Consider the following 27714-nt stretch of genomic DNA (forward strand, 5'->3'; position numbering starts at 1 on the left):
TACTAATTTGTGGACAAAGGCAAAAAACCAGCATAATTCAGGAACATGAATGCTGAGAACAAACCAAACAAAACCAACCAACCCAAGCAGAAGGAGAAAAAGCGTTTCCTATTTCCTTGATGAACTGATTTTCTCATAACACAACCATTATCACATCAACTTTGGTGTGTCATAGTGACAAAGTAGAATTTCTATGTACAGGTCTTTCCTTTATTGGCTCCACCATTACTGATAGAAAATATTATTGGCACAGTAAACAAGGAAGGTTGTTATGCTCCATAAATCTTTTGTTTATTCACATTAAACAGTCATACTCTGAATATCTGTTGTTTTTCCAGCATGACTGCTTTGACATCTAGTCAATACATTTGCTCCTACAACAGATGAAGAAAATTATCTGAGCGTTTCCATGCCAGAAAATAACGGCATCTCTTTATTGAGAGGCTTAAATGCATTTATGCAAATGCACAGAGCATGGGGAACAAACAAGAGGAGTTAAGAGACATGGTATCATGCAGACATGGTGGGATGGCTCCTATGCCTGGAGTGGGGGAATGGAAGGACATAGGCTCTTCAGGACAGACAGACAGGGAAGACAGGGAAGGGGTGTTTCCCTCTGTGTCAATGACCAGCTGGAAGGGATGGGATGGAGTTCTGCCTAGAGATGGATAAGGAGCAACCAAGAGTTTATGGGTCAGGATTAAAGGGAGGGCATGAAAATGGGACATAATAGCGGGGCCACCCAACCAGGAAGACTGAGTAGATGAGGCCATCTACAGACACAGAGGAGCAGCCTCACATCCAGAAGACGCCACAAAGATGCTCAGAGGGCTGGAGCACTTCTATGAAGACAGGCTGACAGAGCTGGGTTTGTTCAGCCTGGAGAAGAGGCGGCTCTGGGGAGACCTTAGAGCAGCTTTCAGTTCCCAAAGGGGGCCTGCAAAAATTTTGGAGAGGGGCTTTTTACAAGGGTGTGTAGCAACAGGACAAGGGGGAATGGCTTTAAGCTGGAAGAGGAGAGATTTACATCAGACATGAGGAAGAAGTTCTTCCCTGTGAGGGTGGTGAGGCACTGGCATAGGGTGCCCAGAGAAGCTGTGGCTGCCCCATCCCTGGAAGTGTTCAAAGCCAGGTTGGACACAGGGGCTTGGAGCAACCTGCTCCAGTGGAAGGTGTCCCTTGCTGTGGTAGGGGGTGGTGGAGCTAGATGATCTTTAAGGCCCGTTCCAACCCAAATCAACCTATCATCCTGAGTATCACATTCCTTGAGTAAAGCTGTCAGGTTAAAGCTTCTGACATAAGTTCTCTAGAATAAGCCTCAGATACTCTGTATTCAGTTTTCCATATATACAAAACTAGGATCTAAATATCCTCAGAGTACTGATTGGGCTGTGTACACCCACATTTCACCTTTTAACTCAGTGACATAGAAGGTATTGAGGAAGTGGTGTTTTCAATATTTTGATTACTCATTTTTATGCAAGGCAAGGTAAATTATTAAGTTTACCTCTTCTTCTGGCTCATTTACTTCACTTTCATTTCCAGATTGTTCCTCTGTCTCTGCTCCACCTTCTTCCTCCTCTTCATCCTCTTCCAGATTCTCTCCTTCTGTAATGGAGTCTTTGGAATCTTTGTCATTCACAATTCCTGAAATTTGAAAAAGAGAAAGAATTAGAACATTAGAACTCACATAACTGCTCAAGTTGTATGTGGAAGATCATCTTGAAAGTCCATTTTCACTGAACACTAAAGCTTCCAATGGGTCTTAATATTCAACTCCCAAATATAATAATATAATTTCTATATAGTCACCTTACCCATAAAGAGTAATAGTTTCCCTGCCAGAAAAGGAGGAAAGTATTATATAAAATATTTAAAATCTCCCACAGAACAGCAATCAAGAAGCTGTTCTATGTGAACTGCTTCAAGAATAGCCTCAAACTAAACATGCAACCTTACCGACACTTGCACTGAAATAGGAGCACTAAACTACAGACACTCTACAAAATCAGCATAACTCAAAAGATATCAATCCCCTTCAGTCTTGGATCCAGTACTTCACACTGCTGCTAAATAACAGTTTTGAAACCACTTTACAAACCCAATGGCTGTGGAGGATTTCAGTTCTGTATTAACACACTACTCCTCCATATTTCAGAAGTTTCAAAGCATTCTTCTTAGCTTCACTATTTTTAAACACTGTGCACTTCAAAATATGTGCTGCTCCATAATCATGCAAGATTCTTTTGAATCATTATATTCTCACCAGTACAAAATCACCAGAGCAGCACAGGAACAAACAATCAGTCCCCAGTGCAAGATCTGCAGGCAACAAACTACTGTTCTGCCTAGAATTCACTTCTGACTGACAAAGAGCAAAGCATATTATGGTCTTTAGCACAATAACTTCTCAGTGCTACTGTCCATGGGCAAAGAAACTGCAGGGACAAACTGATCAAGAACTGTGGGTTGACTAGAGCTTTTGCTGAAGTATTAAACACTTGCTTCCTTCAGATATGCTTGTACCTATCATCGTAACCTTCAAAGATAAGAAAGGTAGATGAGGATCTTCCTGAGATCACCTTCAGACAGTCCCAATAGGAGGACCAGAAACTGTTAAACTGACGTTTAACAGCAAGCCAGTAATATCAGTATCAAGAAGAGCAACACACTTGGGGGTGGATGGACATGACGCAACCCCCTACAGTAAAGGCTGTACTGTTGATGGGCTTTGCTTGTGCCAAAGCACACACAGTAAGATGTTCTCCAACACTCTCACATTTAGTGACCGCATATCTCCCCCTTAACTGCACCTAATCCAACTGCTGTAGTGGTAGCAAAGTTCTTATGATTTGTAGGAAGTGCTGAGTATCTTTCAGAAGAGTATTACTTCATGTAAATGGTTGTTACTACTTCATTATAATTTTGACAGCATAGAAGCTAGTAATTTACATCACACCATAAGGAAACTTTAATCTGCATTTCAGTTACTACATAGGTAATTTTAAGGCATGTCATTAAATGAAGGGCATATTAATAAAATAAATTCCTTCTAAAACAGAAGTTGCTACATTTTAACTGGCAATGACATGTCCTCATCATCACTCTAGATTAAAGGATTATTCTTAAAAGTTGAACTTGTGCAACTCTAAGTGCTATGAAGGCTCTAATTTACACAAAGTGTAAAATTTACACATAAAAACTTTTCATGAACAAGCTTGTCTTCAAATAAAAATGGAAGGTTTGAAAACAACTCAATTTTTTGAGAAATGAGCGCAACAGTATCTAATAATTGGTAAGAACTGATACGTACAAAAGGTTTAAAAATTAAGATGATAGTACATTTAGATACATGCCAACCAGTATCTTGTCAACTGAGCTGTGCTGCAAGACTTTTCTCCTGAAATTAACTGATTTGTAACACAGCAAGATCTATATTTTATTTATATATATATATATCTTACTGTAATCTTAGCAGGAACTACAAGCCAGCATGCAACCTAGGTGACATACATTTTGAGAAGAAAAACCCTGCTTTAACTCATAAAAGTAAATTATCCTCTGGGCTCTACTGAAAGGTAAAGCCCATTCAGAATTATTCCAAAGGAAGTGTAAGGCTCAAAGTACCTGACAGTGTTTTAAAAGCAAAACACATTACACCTTTTACTGTAGTCTTACAATAACGCTTGCTTTGATAGAGCACTTTTAATCAGTAAGAACTGAGGAAGGAACAGAGTTGCAAGCAACTAATCTACCAAAATGACCAAGCTGCTTCCACCAGTGCTTACCAATCAACAGGCTGCAGTAATCAGGTGTGCAGATACTCCTTGCTTTTCATACTACACCATGCTTCCTAAATTCTTCTGATGAAATTTTATTTTCTTCCTCATCATTTGCACCTTACTAATCCACATACGAATATACACATACATTACTCTTCAAATACTACTGTATTACATGTGTACTATATATATGCACATTATATACTACTATACTAATAGTATTCATATTGACTTCTTTTTGAACACTCAATCACTTTAGAGTTATGGTTCTATATGATCTCTACGGTGATCAGAAAAATGCAATGTTGGAAAACTATGTTATGAGAATATAAAGGTTATATGAGAACAACAGTCATCATAACACAAAAGAAGTTTAACACAGGAATTGTCAAAAAGGCCTCATTTCTTTTGCACATTTTCTTACCTAATTTTATTAAGAATTCTCGTTCCAAATCCTGCACCTGTCTGACAGCTTCTTCCAGAGAATTGCAGAGCTTTATCTTTGGTCTCAACAGTTCCAGTGTATCACTGATCATATAGTCTATGTCTATAGGAAATGGGTGGTCTTTTGTCCAAACATCCAGACTTTTTTTCCACCAGACATACCGCTAGAATACAAAATATTCAAATAAATTACATCCACACTGGCATTTATAAACTATTTAACTTAGGAAATTTGCAATGCTCGCCCATGTTTGTACAACAGGAAATGCAAAAGACTTTACATCACTATTTTCCTATTTCATACAACTGTTACATATTTTGATATCACTAAACACTGTTTGATTCACTGGGTATCATAAATGAAGAATATGCTCCTTTTATTATAACAACTTAAAAGTATGAAGACTAAGCAAAAGAAAATAGCACTGAAAAGTGCCTTCTAAGAGTAGACACTTTCTATGAGAGATGTGCACTTCATCAGCCAGCTTTCAATTGAATTTTCAAGAAAATTAATTCTCTCCAAGGCACTTGCTTTTGCACTAATGGCGCAGAAGTTAATGTAATGTTCATACAGTTCAGGAGTCCCAGCTCCATTCCTGCAAAGCTGCTTTCTAAGTAGTCAGTGCCAAGCTATTTTGCTGCATGGAGCTTCTCCATCCCAACTAGAAGACCTGTTACCTTTGCTGGAACTAAGAAGGTTTCAGCCCATTCTTCCCATTGCTGAGACCACATGAAGGGGGAAACCTAAACCCTTCAGTGAATCAACTGCTACCCCAGTGCTCTGCAAGTTTGTTGGAACAACAACATCTACATATAACTGAACATATACATCACTTTAAAAGAAAAGTATCAGACAGGATTCTGAAAATTACAGTGCTAGAGAAGAATGTGAGAAATACACAACATTACATTAGCTTTTTTAGGAAATCTACAGAACTATATAAAATTTAGTTTAGAATACCTGAAAATATACAAGGAAGCAATCAAGTTTTCGTTTGCTGGATCCTCTGTCAAAATACTGCCCACAGGTATCAAGGATAGTACACACTAGTCTGATTCTGAAAAGGTGCTCTGGAGGGTCCAGTGGACTAGGACTACCATCAGGGTTCACACCAAACGATGTGAAAGAATAGAGAGTTCGAAATATTACAGCTGATTCCACCATTCGATAATTATAAAGCTCTCCTAAGAACTTTGCACTGCTGATCCGCCGCTGGTTAAACTTTGGCTGGTTCACCTTTATCAAAAAAAGGAACAAAAAATTCACTTTACCACACAGACCCAAGAGAATCTTTGTAAAAGGTTTGTTGTTTGGTAAAGAAAAAAGCAGTATAGAAAATTTGACAGAATTCATTATAATAAAAGTTGGTTATTTATGGCTACACACTTCACACAAAAAGTAGATATGAAAGCAGGGCAACTTATAGCTATTATAAAGTTTAAATACATTTAGCATAAACTCTTAAACTTGTGATGATTTTTCATTGTCCAGAGAATTCTTATAACATCTATCAAAACAAAGTTGCATGAATCTGACCACACTGAAGAATAAATTGTGTGCCCTTACTATGACAAGGGAGGGCAAAACAATCTATTGGGGTTTTTGGGGGGGTGGGGGTTTTAATTTAAAATAACCTACATAAACAACTGAGGTAGAAAAATCAGATAAAAATCCAAAATCCAAGGATTCCCTTCTTTAAGCAAGGTTGTTTTACTCTTTTCCTTTCAAAATAAGTACAGCTTATTGAGAACGTTGGTTGGTTACCTCCATTCCTAGTCGAATATCCTCTAGCACTCCATCCACCACATGGATTCCAACATCTTCCTGATAAAGGACCAACCCTGCTAAAAGGTTGGCTACACAGTGAATACTATTATATTTCACATTCCAGATGTTGATCATGCAGCATATAACATAGTCTTTTACTTCTGTGTCCTGCCAAGGCAACTTGCGCATCTGTCTCAGGACCTAAACCAAGTTTTAAGACAAGCTTAATAATGCAGCAAGCAAAATATGAAAACACTCAGTGTCATTCCCAGTCTCTCACTGTTGGGATGAAATCCCTTTAAGCACCTACAAACAACCTTTTTCTCTTTGTCAAGCATCCTCCAGATCTGCAGTAGCTACAGAAAACTTTATATATGAAACCCAACTGCTGTCCTCTAGCTACTAATCAAACTGTTCAAATCTGTTCCATAATTGCCTTGCTCTTACAGGATTTAACTATAGTCTTGTCTCTTACTAAGAGCACAAGATACTTAGCACAAGACTCTCACTTCATTCTCTTCATTCAGCACTAAATGCTCTGGCAAATGCAGGTCCATGACTGGAGCTTCTATGCATTACAATAAAAGAAATGAAACTATCCTGACTATCAGGGATACAAAAAAGATCCCTCTTCTTTGTAATTAAAACTGATAACCTTCCCCAAACCCTTCAGCAGTTAGTACTACATAATTTCCAGTAAAATCTGTATTAAAGATTTCAAAAGGATTTACCTTCTCTGTGGTGACCTTGGAGAGATCCTTGTAAAGGAGCTTACGAATATATTCTTGCAAAGGAGGTCGTTTTTTCTTCACAGTTTTTTCAGCTGGAGGAGGGTTACAGTAGTAATAGGCATTTTCTACCATTGTAACATAGCGTGCATCAAGATGCATTGCTTGTTTCTTTCTCATCATTTGCTCCTGGAAATAAATATAAATGATCATTTTAAAATAAAGATGTCACATTACATTTTCAAGCCAAAGGTCTTTATAGTTACATCTGGGATAAAGGAAACACGAAAGGTTGGAGAAAAGGAAGTTAAAAACTTCAGTAGAAAGAAGAAAAGGACAAAGCATATGGTTCTATGTTGCTATTTCCAAGGTAATTTTTCTTTACAATCCTTGTTTTTATAATGCTTCACCTGTGGTGAAAAAGCTTCCAGAAAAGTATTTAAAGTTCAACTTGAAATCTAAATGTTACTGTTTAGATAAATGGTTAATGAGATTATGGGCAACTCTGTTCAAACCAGGATTTTATTTAACTGAAATAGCTGAAATCCTTATGTCTTGACACAAGCACAGTGAATCATCACAAGAGTGGCAATCTACTCTTTACATCAGCATGCAACTCCAGAGAGTTCACGGTTTTGTTTCAACATGAATTTTCAGTGTTTAAGGCAATGGCATTTCCCTTATTACATGTTCCATTGTTGCCGCTTACCCAAGCAGAACAGACTGCAGGAAAACCATCTGAAAACATCAGACAACTAAAAGGTTACTACATCAACATTAATTACTATGCTTCACTGTCAGGATTGTCCTAGCTTCCCTCACAGAATACAACTTTTCCTCCATACTTCATTTTGGATACATACTTTCTTATTTTGTGGGGTTTGAAATTGTCTTGTATCTAAAAATTCTGTACAACTAAGGTAGCAGTTCTAAGCTGCTGCTTCTTACAGCAGAAGATGGGGGGATGAGCTTAACTCCATTACAAAAGAATTTTTTATATGCATGTGTGTATTTATGTAATTCTGTAAGTTGCATTAAAATTTTATGTATACCATATGATCCCACATATTCTAAATCACTCCAAGGTGGTCAAACAGGAAAAGAAACTGCACAGGTTTAGACTTTATTTAATAGAGGTTGGATACACAGTAAACTACAGCATCAAGCAGATGAACAAAACTAACACGGAAGTACTGTTTTATCACGGCACATCAGTGTTGGGATATACAATCATGCAGTGCAGTAAACTCATGTAAAGAGTCTAAACCTTCTTTGACCACTGGTAAAGCAGCACAACTTTTCATGCTGGTGGACTTTCCACTCAACTTGAATAATTTGAAGTTTCTTATACAAGGCAGTGGTTCAGTTCAATTGAAACGTAAACATACTCAAACAGCTCCTGAACCTCAAGTTTCAGCTGTTAATTCAATAAGGATGAGTAGGTTTGTGTAGCACAGTAACCCAACAAATAACATCATTTTCCTCCTAGATGGTATGAATCTATTGCCAGGAAGGTCTCAATCTGACATCAACCCTAAGGCATTTCATCTTAACCTTTTCCATGACACAAATGGCCTCCCCCTTGTTTCCTTAACTGAGACTGTTCCTTTCCAAATGGCAAATTTCTGCCAAGAAGTAGTAAGTTTACCTACAGGTACTTAACAGATGCACAGCACTTAACAATTGAGTATGTAAATTGTTTGATGTGGGGGGGAATAAACCCCAGCACTTACAGTAGACGGTACCAAAAGCTCACTGTGTCATGTATGTTAATACTGCCTTCAAATTTTAGACCTTTTCTAGATAGATCAGGAGAAAAAAACATCTTTGCTACCTTAGTGACATTTATCATGTTTTACTATAAACTAAGAAAATTAAGTGAAGCAAAGTAAAGCATAACAGACAATATGGCAAAAGGGCTTGCAAATAAAATTCACCCCCTCCTGAAACTACACAATTTGTATATTTGCCTGTTAAAAGAAGCTGCATGTTATGCTCTAAATAATGGGTTATAATTACGTTTCTTCCCAGAAGAGACAACATGCACTACCCCAAGACTCAAAATCACTGTCATTTATAATTTTTTGAGCAATCCCAAGTATGTATCCTAACTGTAAGTAGATGGTATTGGTATTAGTCTTAACCTCCACTAAAAATCATAAAAATTTTAAACAACTGTGTTTATTTCAACCCTTTTTCACTTAAGGCATCAAGTCAGATGGAGAGGCAGGAAAGAGAAACCATAGCAGTATACTGCCTAGAATAACAAGAACCTTTACAGATTTCAGAAGGAAAAAAAAGGCAAGATTTGCAGTCGAAAGCACTTTAACCTTTAACAACTTTGGGTCTCCATTTTACTAGGCTGAAATGAAGATTCACAAAGATAAAGCATTACATTTGAAGATTACGTTTCTGTTTTTTCCTTTGATAAAGAGAGATCACAAACAACATTGAAATGTCCAAGTCAAACGGTTTGTTTTTTCTTGGTGAGTAACAAAATCTCTCCTTTTGCAAAGCAGCACCAAAAAAAAAAAAAAATTATGTCAGTCATGCTGAAATGCTTTTCTGACTTGGGCTTTTTGATATTTCAGTTATCAGGCTGCAATAAGCTACTGAAACTGTTCAGCTCCTTCTCCCCTTTACTACCCTGCTACTTGTCCCAGCAGTACAAAAATCACAATTTTAAGTTTCTTGGAAGCACACTACTGTTACAGTGAATTAACACAGTCTCAATCTAACCACAATGACTCTGCCACAGCTTTTGTCCGTACAAACAATGCTCTCCCACAGTTTCAACTCCATCTATAAAAGGAGTCACCTTGAGAAACGAGCCACCATGGAGCTCTGTATGTACTGTATGTTTATAAATACAAACGATCTTGCCCTAAAAAAGACAATGTCACACAACTGTTTAAGTTAAAGGATTAAAAATGCATCAGAAAGTTCTTCAAGGAAGATTTGCAGGCTTGGTATTAACAAGATCAAAACAGCATGACATAAGAATTTGATATTTTAACATTCATTAGGGACTGTAGTGACAGGACAAGGGGTAACAGGTTAAAACTTAAACAGGGGAAGTTTAGATTGGATATAGGAAGTTCTTTACTGTGAGGGTGGTGAGGCTCTGGAATGGGCTGCCCAGGGAAGTTGTGAATGCTGCATCCGCGGCGGTGTTCAAGGCCAGGCTGGACAGAGCCTTGGGTGGCATGGTTTAATGTGAGGTGTCCCTGCCCATGGCAGGGGGATTGGAACTGGATGATCTTAAGGTCCCTTCCAACCCTAACTGTTCTATGATTCTACGATTACGTTACAGAAACGTAGATCAACATAATGCTGTTCTTCCTTCCAAAGCACCAATTCACATAATCCATTTATCAACAGACCAATCCTAAAGTCAAGTGAGTTTTACAGTAACATTCTAAATTACATGAAGGACACAAACTGTCAAAAGCTCGTCAGGAAGAATAATTAACAAACAGCATCGCTCTGATGAAAGAATTATTAAATCATTGCAAAACATGCCAGCAGTTCTACAGAACCAGAATGTGTTCATTAAATGTTTCTTTCCTGCTAAGTTTGAAGCACTCTTACAGCACTGCTTTACTACTTAATTTTCCCTTAGTTACTTTCAAAATAAATTCTTAGCTTTCTTCCACACCAGAAAAAGCAGTATTGTCTCTAACAGGAGACAAAGAGCCTGCTTGGCATACTATATCATCAGTATGTATTAAGTCAAATAATTATTTGGAAGATCAACAGACCTTAATCCTACCCCTAAGAATCATTAGTAAGATCAGCTTTACATTTACTTAGATTTGTACTACAAGATCCTAATTAGTGTGCTTTGGGAACAATCTTTTCTACAAATCACACTAACTGGTACCATAAGACTATGATCGAACTGGTATAAGACAATTTAAGTCAAAATTAATTGCTATAGTTTTTGTAGGGCAACATTAGAAGATTTAGCTATTAAGACGTTTGTAGAACATAAATCTATAGGCAATTATACATCTTAGTCAACAGATATTCCACACTTAGTGCCATCTCTCTTCTCCTGGTTCCTCAATGCATAAGAAAAAAATGACTTATACAAAACTGTGTGAAGTTTTGAGTTACTGAAACAGTGTTTGTGGTTTCTCTTGCACTTCACAGTTAAATCACATTTAGTGCTCATCCAGCAGGTTTCAGAAATATACAGATCAGTGGCTTTGTAGTGCATAGAAACAAAAGCAGTCAGTTACAAAAGGCAGCTTTAATAAAGGTACTTCATTTTTCCTGACTTCTAAAAAGTTTTAACAACTAACAAAAAACATGGCAGCAACAGGTAAAGTGTCTTTTAAAGATATTAGAACATTGTTTTCAGGGGAAAAATACTTGGTTATGGAAAGGAACATATTTAACAATAAAACCCATCAGCTGGCAAACCTTTACAAAATTGAGACATTCCAACCTTTCAAGACTCAAAGTACACTTCAACAAAAAGCATGAGCCAAGAACCTGCAGTTAATTTGCCCACCTCTTGTGACTAAACCACCACAATAAACGTTAACGACATTCAAACAGATTCAGAAAGAAACAGCATTTTGAGAGGAAGAAATTGTACAGCAACATAACCAAATGCGCAACAACAGCTTCTCCATTAACTAGAGCATGTGAAGAAAGACTATACATTCAAGAGAAAGGCCTGTCAAGAGTAAGCCTGTGCTCTGGTAAGAAAGCAGATAAATACAGCAGAGACAGTGATATTTCACAGCTTAAGAGCTCTGTTTTTAGGAAGAGATTCTAAACATTTAAATTGCTCCTTTCCAGAAGGGCAGACACACAGACTTTCTTTACTGCAGATGCGCACCTCTATTCTTTCTGCAGTACACAAATTTGAAGGGAATATTAAAACATCTAGTCAGGCTTCAAATACAATAACATGGTCTATTAGTTGGTCTGTATCTGCTTAAGCTGCTTTTAATCTAATGCCATTTCCTACTGCTAGTATCCATCTTTGAAGGATTTCTTCAATCATATTGGACTCAGTCTCTTGCCTTGGACACAAGAGATTTAGGATAGTCTCAAGCCAGTAAACATGTTATTCAGGGCTCATACACTAAAAAAGACTCAAAGATAACCCTTGTTATTTTTGAATCTAGACTTACAGATACCACTTCAACTCTTACCTTAATTACCGAGCTCTACTTCTAAAAGCTATTTCTGCAGTGTCTTCATGAACTTCTCCTTCAAATTTGGAACCCCAGATCATTACACAGCCACAGAAACCACTTCTTTCACAACTGTCTTCACCTTGAGTTGAAATATCTCCAGCTCCATTCACTACCATTTTCCCCCTCAAATAGCATTTCAGGCACGTACAGGTACACCTATTAGATTCTTTCAACCTTAGCCTCTGGTTTTGCTCTATCTCCAAATTATTTGTAGTTCAAAAGCAAAGTCTTTTGCTTCAGAAATTCAATTCTTTATTTTTTTTTTTTTAAGTCATGAACAGATTTATAGGTCAACTGGAGCTCTCCAGAATACTTTCAAATAGCTATTCTCACAGGAGGTGCAATCTCAGAGCTGAAACAACACTGGACATGCTATAAATAACAAGATGATACAAGTCCACAGGATTACAAAAAGCCTGATAGCATCAAAGCAGCCTAGGACTTGAACATAGGTAACACCAGTCCATCATTCCACAATGAGGAGGTGAGATTTCAGGATAACAGATTCATTGTCTTCCCATACTTGTCTGTTTGATACTATAAATGTTTGATACTGTCTGATACTATTAAAGTATCAAGAACTTTATCCTCCCTGAGCATTCAAGATAAAACCTAATGCAAGTTTTCACTTACTGTGCTTGAATGTTGTAACTGACAATTGAGATGTTAATCACAATCATCATTATGGTGAGACCACATCACAAAGCCAAAAAATAAAAGTAATCATTGGTTTAATTTGGTGCATGACACCCCACCCCATAAGACAACAGGTTTTCTCTTACCAGAAGAACACTGGTTCTTAAGTGAGATTCTGGTGATCTGAAGAGGAATCTTCCACAGGTTTCCAGCAGAGTACAAGCCATTTCAATATGGTGATGAGAAAAATCTGACAGAAGCATCTGGTATATATTTATATAAAAACACAGCATGTTAAACATCTTTTTCAACTGCAGAAAACAGTAAGTTACATCTACCATACAGTACACTACTATGGTGTTCCATGTTCTTTAAGGAAAAAAAATGCAAATTAATTTAACTGGTCAGATGTTAACAAAATTATAAATATTTCTCATTAAAAAGTATTATAAGAACAGTCTGGAACCCAAATTAAGGCTCCAGAAACCTGAAAAACAGGATGCTTCCTCAGCCTAGCATGAAGAGACTACAATATTGAAACAAACTCTTATAATCTTCCCTATACCCCTTCCAACTCTGTTACATCTGCTTTAAAATTCCTGTTGCTAGACTGGAAAACTACAAAATAATACTGAATACTGCACAAGGACACAATAACCTCAACGCACATCTAAATTTAATTGTATTAAGTTAAGCAGCAGGTGAAAATTAACAAAGCTTTGCACTTTTCAATATTTTATAGATGGGAGAAAAAAAGAGAGATAATCAGATCTCTTTTTAAGAATTCAGCTTTGATACCTGAGTCAACAAACACAAACTCTTCCCACAAGAAGTGATCTTAACCCCTGTGAGTCTTCAACCACCTTTATAAAACATGCTTTTATCTTTTAAAACCCATTTTTAATCTGGGACTTGACCTCAAAGACAAGTTTGAATGTTTATCAGCATGCAAACTGAGATGATATGCCTGAAGGTTAATGCTTTCCAAAGGTTTAGTTTGTTCTTCAATGAACAAAAGCACCTGCTAAAATGGCATATAAGCCTCTCCTTGCATCACTGAAAAGCTTTCCATTCCTAATGCCTTCCTCTTACTGTTGTGCTCTCTGTAGAAACATTAATTGTAATCAACATAATGAAATCTTTGCAATGCATAGCAGATGAGTAAGTAGCAATGTTTCTACAATCACAACACTAACCTTTAAGCAGTGGAGAGTATCGTTTTTGGAGAACATCTTAAACTTGGTAAGCTCACCAATGAATCTCACAGTTTTATTCTTTGTTTCAATGTTGATCTGGTCCTTTTTTCTTACCTAAAAAAAGAATGCATTTGAATGCAGGCTCTTAAAAATACCCACCTCTTAGAATTTACTTCAACACAAATCTGTGTAATAGTTTAGGAATTAGGCAATGTTTGGTATTTGTTTAGTTCCTTATGCTCTACCTTTAGCTATCACCAGGTTTCTTAAAGTCTCTCTACAACCCTGTTTCTTCAAAAGCTTTCCAATTTCTTTCCCCATCCCTCCACTCCCCCCCCCCAAGCCACCCACCACACATTAACCTGTCCAACCCTCTTTACCACAATGAAGTAGTAGTTATGTATTCTAGATTCTGTATTTTTAGAATCATTAAGTAGTCTCTAAATGACTAGGACCACCTAGTCCCTAAGAAAATATTAAATACTGACAGCTTTTCAAGTCTGGTTTAATAATGTGCAGACTACCCCTTACCCGTCCTTTCTTTTTTTTTCTTTTAAAATTACTGATATCCAGTATAATTTTATTACCAATGTACAAATCTATGTCTAAACATAACCCGTAAAATGCAAACCTGTAGTTCTCCCCAAAAGAAATAGCTTTTCCCGAGTACAAACAGTTAATTTCAGATAGTTAGACTTAAATAAGTCTGTATCTAAGAGCAATTCATACACATTCTAAATGTCAATATAAGAAAGAAAATCACCACAGTGATGATTCCTTCACTGGTTTCCAAGTTTCATGCAATATTTTTATGCCATATAAAACCTGGAAACCAGTGAATGAATCATCACTGTGCACCATAACTAATTTCATTAATAAACGTAGAACAAAATGAAAGAAACAACACTGAAAACGTGTTTGTGAGGAAAATTTTGGTTGATGAAAAGAGTAAAAAATAACTGACTTAAGCGCTACATTACAATAGTAAATACTAGATTACAGCAGTAACCTTGTAGTGGGGAAAGTTTTGTTAGAAAAGGTCAATTCTCATTTTAAATGCAAGTTATTAATTTACAGAAAACTCTTAACACAGTTGGAGCACAGTTTAACTTTTGCAATTTGGTTTAGCTGTTGTACAGCTCATTTTAATATATATATATATATACACATAAATACATATGGTAAATTGTAAAACAATTTTGTTTTAAAATGTACAAATGCAGTATTTGAGAATAAATCCACTTGGATGATAGAAAAACATTCACTGAATTTCAAAATCAGCAAATTAGCACCTACATAATACCAAACATTATTTACTCCCCAAAGGATGACTATTATCAGATTGGTTAATCTGAATGCAAACCACTGAATCAACAAAACATACATGAAATCTGAAGTCCCCTTTCAGCATGGAACAAAGATCCTCTGCTACATCAGACATACAAGGATGCAGTGTGGCAACCAGTCTTGCATAAAACGGTAGCAAATCCAACCTGCAACAGAGGAGATGATAGAACAGACAAGCAATTCATAGACAAAAAGGTATTTATGTCTGTAAGTATGGTTACAATTTTACTTGTGAAAGGAATGAGTGTGCATATACCAACAGAACTACTGCTACACACAATTTTATGTGCTCACACTTCCAACTGCAATACTGTTTAAAAACAGCAATACAAGAAGGTATGTTACCCCATCCTACTGGCATCCTTCACAGCTCATTTCCTTTCAAAACTACTGCCTCGGGTGAAATGCCAAACACCATCTCAGCTACGGAATTTGACCTATAAGAAATTACCAGATACAAAGAGAATCCTGATGCCTCTCAACAAGCAAAATGAAAAGTTCTTACAGATGACTCCATTTGCTACTGCTTCTATTTCTCTTCTCTGAGTATCAGCAGACATAACCAGAAAGGTAAGAACATCTTTATTTTTAAGGCAGTGAACTTCTAAGTGAATGTAGTAGTTATTACATAAACCAAAGCTCAGCAGATGGTAATTTGTGCTCTCTTTAGGTTATACTTTGTTTCTTTCCATTAAAGACTATCTCATTGTAAAAACCAGATAAATGCCCTTAAACCTGGTTTGTGGCATCATGTAACAGGACACAGAATATAACACAACTGCTTTGCATAAATGTGCAGGTATCACTTTTAAATACAGAGAAACCAACTGCCCTCTGAGGCCTCATAACAGCATTTAACAAATTGAAGAAGGTATTTTTAGTTTACTTTCAGAACATAAGTAAATGCTGTCAACAGATGAACCATAAAACAAGTTTTAAGTGGAGAAACACATCTTAAATTTGCATGTTACAAGCGAGAAATTGCCTGTAAGGGAAAATGGATCTGGAATTTACACTTTATGAAGGGTTCAGGTTTTCCCTTACTGCTAGGGAAAAGAAATGAAAAAGAAAAAAAGGAAAAGAAGAACTCTAAAAGCACAGTTTTTAGATGTAAATACATCTTGCTCTGGCACAAAGTAAAACCAGAAAATCATCAAGTCAAAACTAAAGCATGCACAACTGCCTCCCTTCTCCTTTCTACAGCTATGCCACTAGAGCAGATTTCCAAGATCCCCTAATATCCACTCACAGCAAGAGGGCTAATTATGTAGATAATCTGTGGATCAGAAGAATCAGCATATACTGCCTGAAAGAGGCAGAGTTAAGCAGCCTCCTCGTAATCCCTAAAACTCCTGGTGAAACATTACAGGTATGCCAGTTACCTATTTAACCTTTTTCATTCTCTCTTGTTAATCGATAACTGAAGCAGTATTTACATTTTTCAAGCCTGTTGGAACACACAGTCAAGGGTGACTAGCCATAGCAAATTACTGTGATGTTATTAAGCATTTAGCCATTAACTCTTGGAGAAGGGAAAGTCTTATTACTTCACATAAACAAACAAAAGCTGAACTAGAGAAAGGACTTGGGCTGAAAGGAGGGGATTTCTGCATGGCACATCTTTTAAGACAAGTAGCAGAAAGCTTTATGCTGAACAAATACCTGCCTTCTGAGAGCTAATAATTTCATCTCTGTAAACTGAACATACCCAGGGGAAATTAAAGTCTTAGAGCACATTGCTGTTATTCACTCACAGAACACAAAAGGGTTCTTCATGGGAATGAATGCTAAGATTGGGTGCTTTGAAATAGATGAAATATAATAAGGAAAAACCTTGGGTCAATTACTGTGAAATTGGCAATCGGAGATGGAATCCATTCCCTTTCACAGGGGAGACAAAAATTCCTGCTCAGAAGCGGAGAGATTGCAGTATCAATGGCACCATCTACTGGTACCTGCATTAAAGCCAATCCACGTTTTCTATTTTCTCCAAAAGCATTTCTCTTTCTTGAGAAGTTGGGCAGAAATTAACTAGGATGACCACAAACCCCATAGTGTTGCTTTCTCTTCCTGCTCTTCTATGTTATGAAACAAGACCTAGCATCAGTAAACTATCACAGCAAAAGAACATTACTTCTGACCATTGCCATTTTGACCATATGCCTTGGATTGTAATCCAGTCAGTTCTGGACCTCTGGATCACATGGACTGCACTTCAGTGAAATACTTAAGAGCACATCTTTTAAAACCCAAACCACAAAACTTTGCTCAATTAAAGTCCTAGCTGCAAACTCTCTAGAATGGTTGCATCCAAAATTTTATACCTAGGAGTGAAGGGGGCATCTTGGACATTTATTAAATGGGATTCTACCAGAAAGACAGTTTAAAGTATGAGGTAATGGAGCAAGAACTGCTGCCTCACAAGCAAATCCAAATCCAGACAAATGCAGTGTATTCACTGGGCTTGAACAGGTACAAACTGCCATCAACAATGCTCAGTGAGAAGAGATGGATGTTGTGGAAGTGGCATGCTACCAGATAAGCACTTTTTCCTTTTGTTTTGTAGCTGTGGCATGAACTCTTTGATCTCCAGCACATCTCTCAATTTTATCATTGAATGAGACAGGCCACTGAAATACTGATAAGTTCAACTGAACAGAAAGGACCTTGCTACTGAGGATTCTCAGGATAAAGAGCTGAAAGGGGGTTTACAACTTCTGACTTAAAATGCTCAGAACTATTTAAACACTTAAGCTGCAGCCAACTTCTGAATTAAGAACCAAGGATAATGCTAAAACCTTCTGTAAGATGAACAACAGATCTCTTACTTAGTAAATGTGCAACTTCACAGATCACCATGAATGGGGATGGCAAAAAAATGAGAAGCTGCAACAGCTCCTATCTGCTGTTTAGCATTTGCTAGAATTGTTTAGAAGTTAAGGCCTAAAAAGAGATTTTAAACTGCAAACTGCAGTATGCAGCTAGACAGATCCATGTGTATCTGTAGAGGAAGATAATGCAGTTCAACAGCAAAGAAGTACACATAAATGCCTTAAAGCTGTGAGCAGTATATGTTAAATTACTGTGCTGTCACTTTAGTGCAAACTATATAGTCCTGAATTAAAAGGTTAATATTTAGTATTAAACCAACCCTCTAATACAAACCTGAAAGCCACTTGTATACTAGCACTGAGAAGAAATCTTTTTAAAAGGCTTTCTGTTCTGTTGAGTTAGAGGTTCAAATCACAGCTGAAAATGTAAATGCGATCCATTCATAAGTATTCAGCAGAGTAGTGCAATGATGTTGTTTCTAACACTAATCCACAGATAGTTGAGGAAAAAACATCCCCTTTTGTCAAATTAAATTTTCTGTCTCTGTATTTGTCCCAGTCAATCCAACTTTAGTGGAAGCAAGAAACTCTACAGCAATACTACATGACGACTTCAACTTTACAGTGTCTTCATCACTCCTCAAGCACGAAACCAGTTTGTACTTTCTTAGTAAAACTGTTGTGCCTGCATATATTATTTCCTAAAACTGATCTCTCAGGAGAAGAAACAGAACTTACTCTGTTACTGAAACATCTTCTTATGGCTGATAACATACTATCTAGACTTCAACAGCATTATCTGATACGCTTGAAGACTAAACACTTTTGGAAAATACACTGCTTTATCTACATCCTATAAGGATGCTGTTCCTCTGAACCTTTTGCAAAAGGAGCCCCAAGAATCCCCTAAAGAACACAACCACAAAAAGCTTTCTTCTCCAGTGGTATCCTGGAGAGAGACTGCAGAAACTACTGGAATTTATACTAAAAACTAGGATGCAACAACAATAATGGAAGGCAAAGTCGTATAATATGGCTCAGTGAAGAGATACACAAAGCAAAACCATAGTTAATGCAGAGTATACAAAGCTTAGAAGCAGTGTTTTATAATTTTCTAAATCAGTTTGTAGCATTTTATAGCAACCATTACTACCATGTGCCATATACACACCTGGAGTTTTTCCTACAAGGATTATAAACAGTGATTTCAAGACAGAAAGCAGAACTGCTCCTTCACCAACTGCAGAAATAAAGCTAATGTAAATATTAAGATAGACTGCCCTTTAAAATCATGTGCATCTATTGGCAATTCAGCTGGTACTTCCACTGCAACTGTTTGTGGCTCAGGACAAGAAGCTCAGTCAACATCCTATTTCTCCTGCTTAGTAGCCCAGAGATGGGCATCGCTACTGCAGACAAGAGAAGAGGCAGATATACAAAACTGAACTTAAGATCTTACAGCTGGAAGCTGGAGTATTTACTAGCCCAGCAGGTCTCAGAGCAGACAGCAGAAAAAGATATTAAAAATAGAATTGTACATGAAATATTAATATTTCTTAATAGTAATAATTAATATTTATAAGAAAAACCATGAGCAATCAGCTGAGCCATTCGCTTCAGTATTAGTTCCAACTATGAGAGAACAGAACTGTCACAAAGCAGCTCCTTGAGGCAACCACACCATCTATACTAGTCTGAGTTCCTACAGAACTGTAGATGCCCTAGGCTATGAAAAATGTTCTCAAATTGTGTTTCGATGCATTTCATGGTTAACATTTCTATTTATTAGCCTGCTGGTATTTCCTCTACATCGTAAAACTGGACTGAAGAACACCTTGTTACCTCTAACACAGAAGATACTCAACTCCCTACCTCCTCTGTCAGTAACTCATTTTTCGGGCACAATCAGGCCCCTGTCAAAGTCTCCAAAGACTGAGGTGTCAAAACCGTAACATTTTAGAGAAAAGAATACATGAAGAGAAAAGATTAGTTGCAAAAGCTAGTATCAACATAGAGTCAGGTTAACGCATATAGTGAGCAAACAAACCACTGGTTTATACCCAGCAAAGAGAGCAATGCTACTAGCACAGCAGACCCTTATTACAGATGGGATGTACAAATAAGCTAGAATTAAGGTTGAAAACACAGTGCAAGAAGTGATTAAAAGTAATGAAAACAAAACACCAGAGACTGTTTATTCAAAGCAGTTTTCTACACAAGCCTTCAGACAACACAGACACTCAAACTGTACTTCCACACCCCCCACTAGTGTTAAAAGGCATGGAATCAAAGTGGTGTGAACTCTTAACAGGAAATACAAGATGATGATGAAACACTGAAACTAAAAGCAGCATCAAAACAACCTCCCAGGAGAAACAGGGTGAGGTGGAGCAAGAAAAGCAACTCCCGCGTAATTGCACCTACTTAAATTGCGCCTCTTTAAGGTACAAGTTTACCGGAGAGGAAAAAAATACATTATTCTTCCAATGAATTTAAAAGTTTCATTTTAATATTTGCACTCATTTTTGTAAGCAAGGCTATTTTTCTGTGTGTAGGGCCCTCACACAAGGAGAAATAGCAAAACTCTACAAGGACAAATCTACGTGGACAGAAGAGGCCAAGCTCCAGCTTTTATACTCGCTTTCTCTAAACTGGCTGGCCTAGAACCAGTGCTGCTCCAGAAGATGCAAGATACATATTCTAGAAGATACATAATAGCTATGTAATACATCAGAATTAGCGTATCACAAGAAATCCTCCTTCCCGAACTACATTGTGCTCTAACTATTCATAGGTTCTTACACAAAATAAGTGCAAGTTCTCCTGAACAAAATACATCCTCTTTTGCTACAAGGTAAGTTTTGCTGTTGTTTTCATGGTTAAAAAGTCATGAAAAGATCCACTATAAACACACAAGTACCAGAAGACAGAAACTAATATTTAAAAAAAGAAATTATTAAAGAAAATTTACACTGGTATGGCAAAATACTGTGGGGAATTCCTTGATCATTAATGCATAAATCAGTCCTGAAGTGCACCTCAGAAATGAACAAATGCAACTTGGAATATACACTGGTTTTCAGTAACTTAAACAGTTAAAAATCATATACATATATATGCTAAATAACCAAAGGGTGGAGCTATCTTATTCTCCTTCAGTTCTTACCTTTGCCTAGGAACTATGAAAAGTGCTCGTACAAGTTTTCTTCTGTTGGCTTTTGTATTCATATTCATGCAAAAATCCATTGCTGCCTGTAAAGAGGAAAGTCAATGAAACACTTCACCTTTACTGCAGTGTGTTTTTATTTAAAGTAATACAGCATGCTTTCCAAAAGCATCTTTATGGAGTTATTCCTGTTACATGCAGCTGCTTTATGAACAGCCATAAAGAAAAGCCTTCCTTTATGTCTAGAACTGACATATCTGCAAAACGAGTCCAGTTGATTTTTTGGACCAACACAAGGAAGAAAACAGCTTTAGGCAGATGGGGAGTAATCTGTCAGAGAGGAATGGGAGGAAAATTGGAAAAAGCCAAGTCTACTTCTAAACCAAACTGACACATAAGAAAACAGGCAGACAAAAAAATCAGTATCACATGGTGTCTTGGCAATTAGTGATTAAGTGAGGGATAAAAAGGTTTTCTCCAAAGTAATTACTTTAAATATAGTTCAGCTCCTGACAGACTCAAAAGCTTCAAATCTTTGCTTCCAATCTATTTGATCTAGCATTATCTTTAAGAGTAGATAAAAATGAAAACTATACCTTGTCTATGAGATCTCTGTTGACACAGTTTGGAAGCTGCTGAAGGAAAGCATCTACTATAAGTTTTAAATGAGATCCAGTACTGGCTTCTTCATCCTCTTGTTCTAACAGAGTGAAATAAACAAGCAGCACACATCTTTAAGCTATGAAATATTGCAATTTATGATCGTATCACCCAAACATTTGTAATGTTTAGCTGTTAAATATTCATTCACGGATTCAAACATATATATATAGGGATAATATATAAAGATGAATATAAAATATCCTTTTTAATGAAGAAAAAAAAAAATCCATTTATTGCTTTTGATAACAAAAGTAAAAAATAAACTTGTCTTCCTATTCATGAAGTTCCCTGCCTCCTACTTTATACTGTCAAGAGCAACAACAAATCTATATTCCTAGAAAATTATCATAATTTCTTTAGATGACAGAAGGATGATCACAAGAAGGCCCAAACATGGGGGAAAACAAACCAAACCACCTTAATGCAACTGTAGACTCTACATTTTCTGTATGTTTGTCCTGCAGGAGAAACAGGATTTTTGACCAAAAGCATCCATTAAGGCTTTCATCCAGTATGTTCTTGACATCTTTTCACTTTAGGCTGTAAAAGCTAGAGGCCAACTCAATTCCTTCAGCAGTGCTGAAAACAGAGCCTAGAACCATAAAGCAACATGGATGGAGGGCTGATCATGCAGCAGCTGCAAGACAAGTGGTAACTTGTTTTTCAAGCAGGTGCTTCTGTGGAATTCGCAACACAGGAAGCAGCAACAGTGACGTGCGTCTACTGATTGAGTCCCTAACACTACTCAAGTAGAAGACTGTAGGACAACTCTACCACTGGAATTCAGTTTTTCTGACATCTGCTCTGAAGACCTCACCAGAGCAATCCCCCTACAGTTATCCTCTAATTGCAAAATCTGTGGTATGCTTACAAAACTCTTCCAGATTTTAGTAAGTCCTAGAAAAGAGTTTAGTTTCCTTTATAGCACAACACAAGCCAAAACAACGAGCTGCAACACAAACACTTGGGAAAAAGTCTTCATTGGCCAAAGCAACACAGAAGAACGCTGCTTCCTGAAAAAGGAACATGATGAAGCTTGGGTTTGTTTCAGTTTGAGGATGTTCAGCAGTAACAGGAATACCCAGGAAAGCATTCATGTGGTGGAAAACACACCCAAGTAACCTACAAAATACCTGACACCTGGTAAATTCATTATGTCTTTAAAGGCTACATGGTAAGATAAACCAGCATGAAGACTCAAGTTCATTTTTCAAGTTGCTGAAAGGGAAGGAGATAACTGCTATAAGGGAAAAAGATGGTACATTGTAGGACCATTTTTTTTTCTTGTTCCTGGAAACTGTTAGGGGCAGGGGTTGAACTTAAGCAGAGAAATGCTAAAATCTGTTTCAAAGAACACTGCAAGCTACCCAGTCTTGAAGGTGCTAGAGGTTAAAGCAGGTGGCATCACTTCCTCCTCCTCTCTGACTAGAAGTCAGAAGAACAAGAGAAGGGTTCACTAAGAAAGGAGAGGGAAAAAAAAAAAAAGGAAGCTGTTCCAGATGCTCAACAAGAGGACCATGATGTTTTAAATGGTTAATGGAACCCTGACTCTCTCATCACCCATATACTCAGACTTCACTAGGATGCATACAACAGCTCAAACAAAACAAATTTTAGTAGCAAATCTCATTTTAATGCATTCTTCCATTTAGGTATTTACAGCCACACCTTACTGTCCGCCTCTAATGTTCTTTTATCTTCTCCTTTTTCCTTTACAGCAGTTAGCTGTCTCACCTCAATCTTCTATTCAAACTGACTCACGGTTCTTGAAATCAGTTTAAAGCAGTCTTTGACATTTCAGCCACTATTCAAGGCAATCTTTCAAAAGTCCCTGTTATCACACTGAATTTCAACAGTTCCCAAATGTATCTCCCCTTTCACTGGTCCTCTCCTTCACTGAGGGCCAAAGATACTCTCACATTGTATTTCTCATCACAGCATGTGGATCCTTTCTAAGTGGAAAGGCTCTTTTCTTTTAGTACCTGAAGCAGGTCTGAGACTTAAGACAGAGTTTTACAGTGACAGGAAATGAAACAGCCGGGGATTCCCAGTATGCAATTCATGTGAAAAAAAATCAGTTAATTTCTTGCTTTCACTTTGATCCTCTTGAGTTTCAGTTTTTCGGTAGCAGCACATTTCAAAACTGCATTACCTCTTTTAAAAATTCACTACAAGTAGTAATGTACAACCATTACTTAGACTATTTGTAATGGTCTATCTGGGTGCAGATCAAGTCATGCAGCATAATCACTGTAGACAATGAAAGAAAAATTGTGTTTAAACACCTTTATATTTACCAGAAATTGATGTAATGATGCAGTTTCCAGGGAGTAGAACTGAGGAAGCATCAGAAGATGCTAAGGACTTACTGAAGTAATTCTCCTGCAATGATTGGTACCAAACAATCTTCTGCTTCACCAAAACTAGTTGTTTGCCTTCCCCCCTCCCTACACACATACCTTCTGAGAGAGCCCTGGCTCCTTTCATGTCAACACCATCTTTTCAATTTACTGAACTATAACCCTGCAGAGGGCTTTCTCCTCAAAACCCCACTCTGCCTGAAAGGTTCAGTCTACTTTGTATAGTGTCACCCAGACAATGGAAACAAGGCAAGTGCTTTTGTAATGTCTGGAGCTATTCCTTTGTGAGACAAGATTCTGAAATGAATCTGATCACAGAGGAGCCCTCGCATCCTAATGGTACAAGCTAAAAACATGAGCAAATGGTTGGTTGGATCCCCCTCTCTGCACAACACTTGGCATAAGCATAGTGTTAAACATCTTGCTGAATAAAAGCCTGAGGAATGTATTCAGAATCTAGTCTCACAAGTCAAAAAAAGATTTCTTAGTTAATAACTTCAGATCTGTTTTTAAATTCCTGCTTTTCTGATAGGAACTCTGCTAGCTCTTTAAACAGTGTAGCAAAGTTAACAGGGTTGTCTTCATACTCACTTCTACACATTGTTTCTGCTGCTGACAAACCTTACAAAAACAGGCACTAGGTATGTATTAATATCAGATGAATCCTGCTCCCGGTACCCTTGATGGCTTCCACCCTGGCCATTCCTTACTTAACATCTTTGTCTCCATTCACACAGCTTCATGTTTAACATTTTATCTTCTCTTTCAAAAACAACCTCAAAACTCACTTCTTTCAGCATGTTTGAGGTGACTATTTGCAGCTCCGGTGCTATCTGCTCCCCTTCTCTTCCCTGAGCATATTGAAAATAAGAAAATTAAGATTCACTCAAAGTTAACACAATAGAGAAACAAAATAAATTACCTGAATTCCTAGTAAACAAACCTCTTCAACTAAGTGCATCATGTAAAACTTTCTTTTTCTATGGCATACCTTAAACTTAGCTGATTATAGTCTCTGACCTTTAAGAAGTAAGTTTAGGCACAAGCACTCCAGTGCTGTGAAGGCTGCTACACCAACAGAGACCTGCTTTGAAAACACACGTTGGAAAACTGTCTTGTCTCCCTCATACTGAGCTTCTTCAGCCTGGAAAGGAGATGGCTCCAGGGAAACCTTAGAGCAGCTTCCAGTGCCTAAAGGGACTGACAAGGAATACAGAGAAGGACTTTTGACAAGGGCCTGTAGGGACAGGACAAGGGGGTATGGCTTTAAACTGAGAGGAGAGATCTAGATGAGATACCAGGAAGAAATTCTTTTACTGTGAGGTGGTGAGGCGTTGGCAGAGGGTGCCCAGAGAAGCTGTGGCTACCCTATCCCTAGTAGTGTTCAAGGCCAGGCTGGACAGGGCTTGGAGCAACCCACCCTAGTGGAAGGTGTTCCTGCCTGTGGCAGGGGGGTGGAACTGTATGAGCATGAAGGTCCCCTTCCAACCCAAATCAGTCTGGGATTCTATGACTCTATATTTGGACAGGCAGAAAAGACTGAAATGACAGAAGGTGATGCAGAAGTTACAAGAGATATGCAGTACCTACTATGTGACTAGATTGTCCCTCCTATCCTATTTCCCCATCTATAATTTACTTATTCCCTCTGCTAATGAAATCCACACCACCAAATTATCACAATACTCAAAACAACTTTTCTTCATCTTGGCCCTTGTGCCATGTTTGATGGGTCTCTGAGCAACTTGATCTAGTTGAAGGTGTCCCTCATTGCAGGGGGGTTGGACTAGATGAGCTTTAAAAGTCCCTTCCAACTCAAACCATTCTGATTCTATGATCTAAGTCCCTGCTATACCTCATGCATCCTTCCTTTCTACACTCAAGGCCCATGTCAACCCACAAATCCCCTGTTTTATGTCTGTATGTGTATAATGTGTGTAATGCAGTGGTTTCATTCTTCACTAGCTCTGCACAAACATTACTAACTTACCTCAAGTACAGATGGACAAAAAATTCAGTACATATGAAAAGAAGTTAAAGCGGTATTTTGTAGCTGAAGGACACCCCGTTTTCCTAACTTCGAACCCAAGGGAATTTTACTTAAGAAAAAGGCTGGGAAAAAAAGACATCTTCCAGTTCATTAGATGGAAACCCATTACAGAACTTGAAACACCATCTAAATTAAGATTTTTGTTAATTAAGTATATCTGGTGCTGCCAACAAGGGGTGTTCAGAATTACACACACCTCAAAACAATCATTGTGTTTTGCTGTATGTTTCAAGTAAAGTAACACTCACATGCTGCTAACTTACAGCCTAGTTTTCCAGCAGAACAAGGATTTACCAATTATATCTATTTTAGTTTCCATCATTCATTTCTGAAGTTACTTGCCAGTATCAAAGCAATTTGACAGGGTATGGAATTCCCAAAGACACTAAGTTTTCACCTGTTTCACAAAAAATAAACTCATGAGCAAAGACAACCAGGAAGCAGCAAGAAAAAGCCTACAGGCTGAACCAAACGATTTCACCTTCACAAGCTAGAGAGCAAAAGGCTTTCATAAACAGTTAGCTGTTTAATGAGAAAAAATAAACCCTATTCTGACATATTTTAGATTAACCTTTCAGATAAGAACATGTTTAATGCTTAGTCAACAGCTCATTTAAAAACAGAAACTAGTACTGATCATTGTTAACATATGATGATGAAACCTCCTATAATCAAGAGCATAACCATCAATTCCCTCTGAGCTACTCAAGCTGGTATTGCCTCCCAGAGACACTGGACCTTCTATATCTCATCTCATCTCCTGTTATTCCTTCCTCACTTCTATAGGATCTCACTTTCATGTTATTTGTCTTTATGTTCAAACTAATCTTCATCCTCCTATCATGACAATAATCCCTTTCAAAAAAATCAAGAAATATTTGCATTCCTTTAGATGTCTATTGACAAACTATTTTGGTCTATCTAGCAGGCTGTGAGCAACCCAGAATGAGCTGCTCTTTTTCCCTTTGATTCCAAGGGAACATCTAGGTTTACCACCCTTACAGACCGTTAGAACTAAGCTCTTCACTGGTTTTCTCAAGATCTCTGACCAGAGGATAACAGCTCACTAAAGGTGAACATCCTGCAATTAAAACTTAAATTCTTACCCAGCTGAATGTGCTGATGGCTACTCAAAGAAGAAAATATATAAATAAAAGGGAAAATTCATCCAAGGAGGATAGAGCTTTTTCCAACCTGTCTGGGTAAACAAAGGAAAAATCTAAGGAAATACGTGATAGCTTTATCCTAACAGTTTTCCTTTCAGGAGGAGTCTGAAACAGTCTGACTCCAGAGCTGTCTCTTTTTTGAATTAGTGAGGTGGCACAGACGAGCAGAGTTCCAAGATCAAGTTCAGCTCAACTAACTTTCAGTACACAAGTCACCCAATTTGAAGATCCATATGCCTTAACCAATCCCTATTGTCAGCTGAGAGAGACTGGAACACTGAGGATTTGTTCAAGCCACTCTATGCCCAGACCCACAGATCCATGTATCAGCTTGATTCACTGAACCCATGTTTTGAACACC

At 37.6% G+C, this 27714-nt stretch overlaps 1 protein-coding gene across 3 annotated transcripts in view; it reads right to left on the reverse strand.

Annotated features, from left to right (window-relative positions):
- The window catches only part of UPF2 (UPF2 regulator of nonsense mediated mRNA decay), a 61303-nt gene that overhangs the window by 15951 nt on the left and 17638 nt on the right, over nucleotides 1-27714 (reverse strand). For 2 of the 3 annotated variants that reach the window (XM_061467208.1, XM_061467209.1), the window contains exons 7-17: nucleotides 24926-24988; nucleotides 21711-21814; nucleotides 21115-21200; nucleotides 15155-15263; nucleotides 13771-13884; nucleotides 12721-12837; nucleotides 6726-6911; nucleotides 5992-6195; nucleotides 5188-5463; nucleotides 4207-4390; nucleotides 1508-1647 (exon numbers count right to left, since the gene is read on the reverse strand). In XM_061467208.1, coding sequence (XP_061323192.1) covers nucleotides 1508-1647; nucleotides 4207-4390; nucleotides 5188-5463; nucleotides 5992-6195; nucleotides 6726-6911; nucleotides 12721-12837; nucleotides 13771-13884; nucleotides 15155-15263; nucleotides 21115-21200; nucleotides 21711-21814; nucleotides 24926-24988 — 1583 coding nt within the window. The remainder of the gene's footprint in view (nucleotides 1-1507; nucleotides 1648-4206; nucleotides 4391-5187; nucleotides 5464-5991; nucleotides 6196-6725; nucleotides 6912-12720; nucleotides 12838-13770; nucleotides 13885-15154; nucleotides 15264-21114; nucleotides 21201-21710; nucleotides 21815-24925; nucleotides 24989-27714) is intronic. The other variant, XM_061467210.1, reaches the window with a different exon arrangement.

Source organism: Pezoporus flaviventris, unplaced genomic scaffold (assembly GCF_033815535.1).
Source record: "Pezoporus flaviventris isolate CSIRO_AGI_PZ_B2104156 unplaced genomic scaffold, CSIRO_AGI_Pfla_v1 ptg000045l, whole genome shotgun sequence".
In the NCBI taxonomy this organism is placed as follows: Eukaryota; Metazoa; Chordata; class Aves; order Psittaciformes; family Psittacidae; genus Pezoporus; species Pezoporus flaviventris.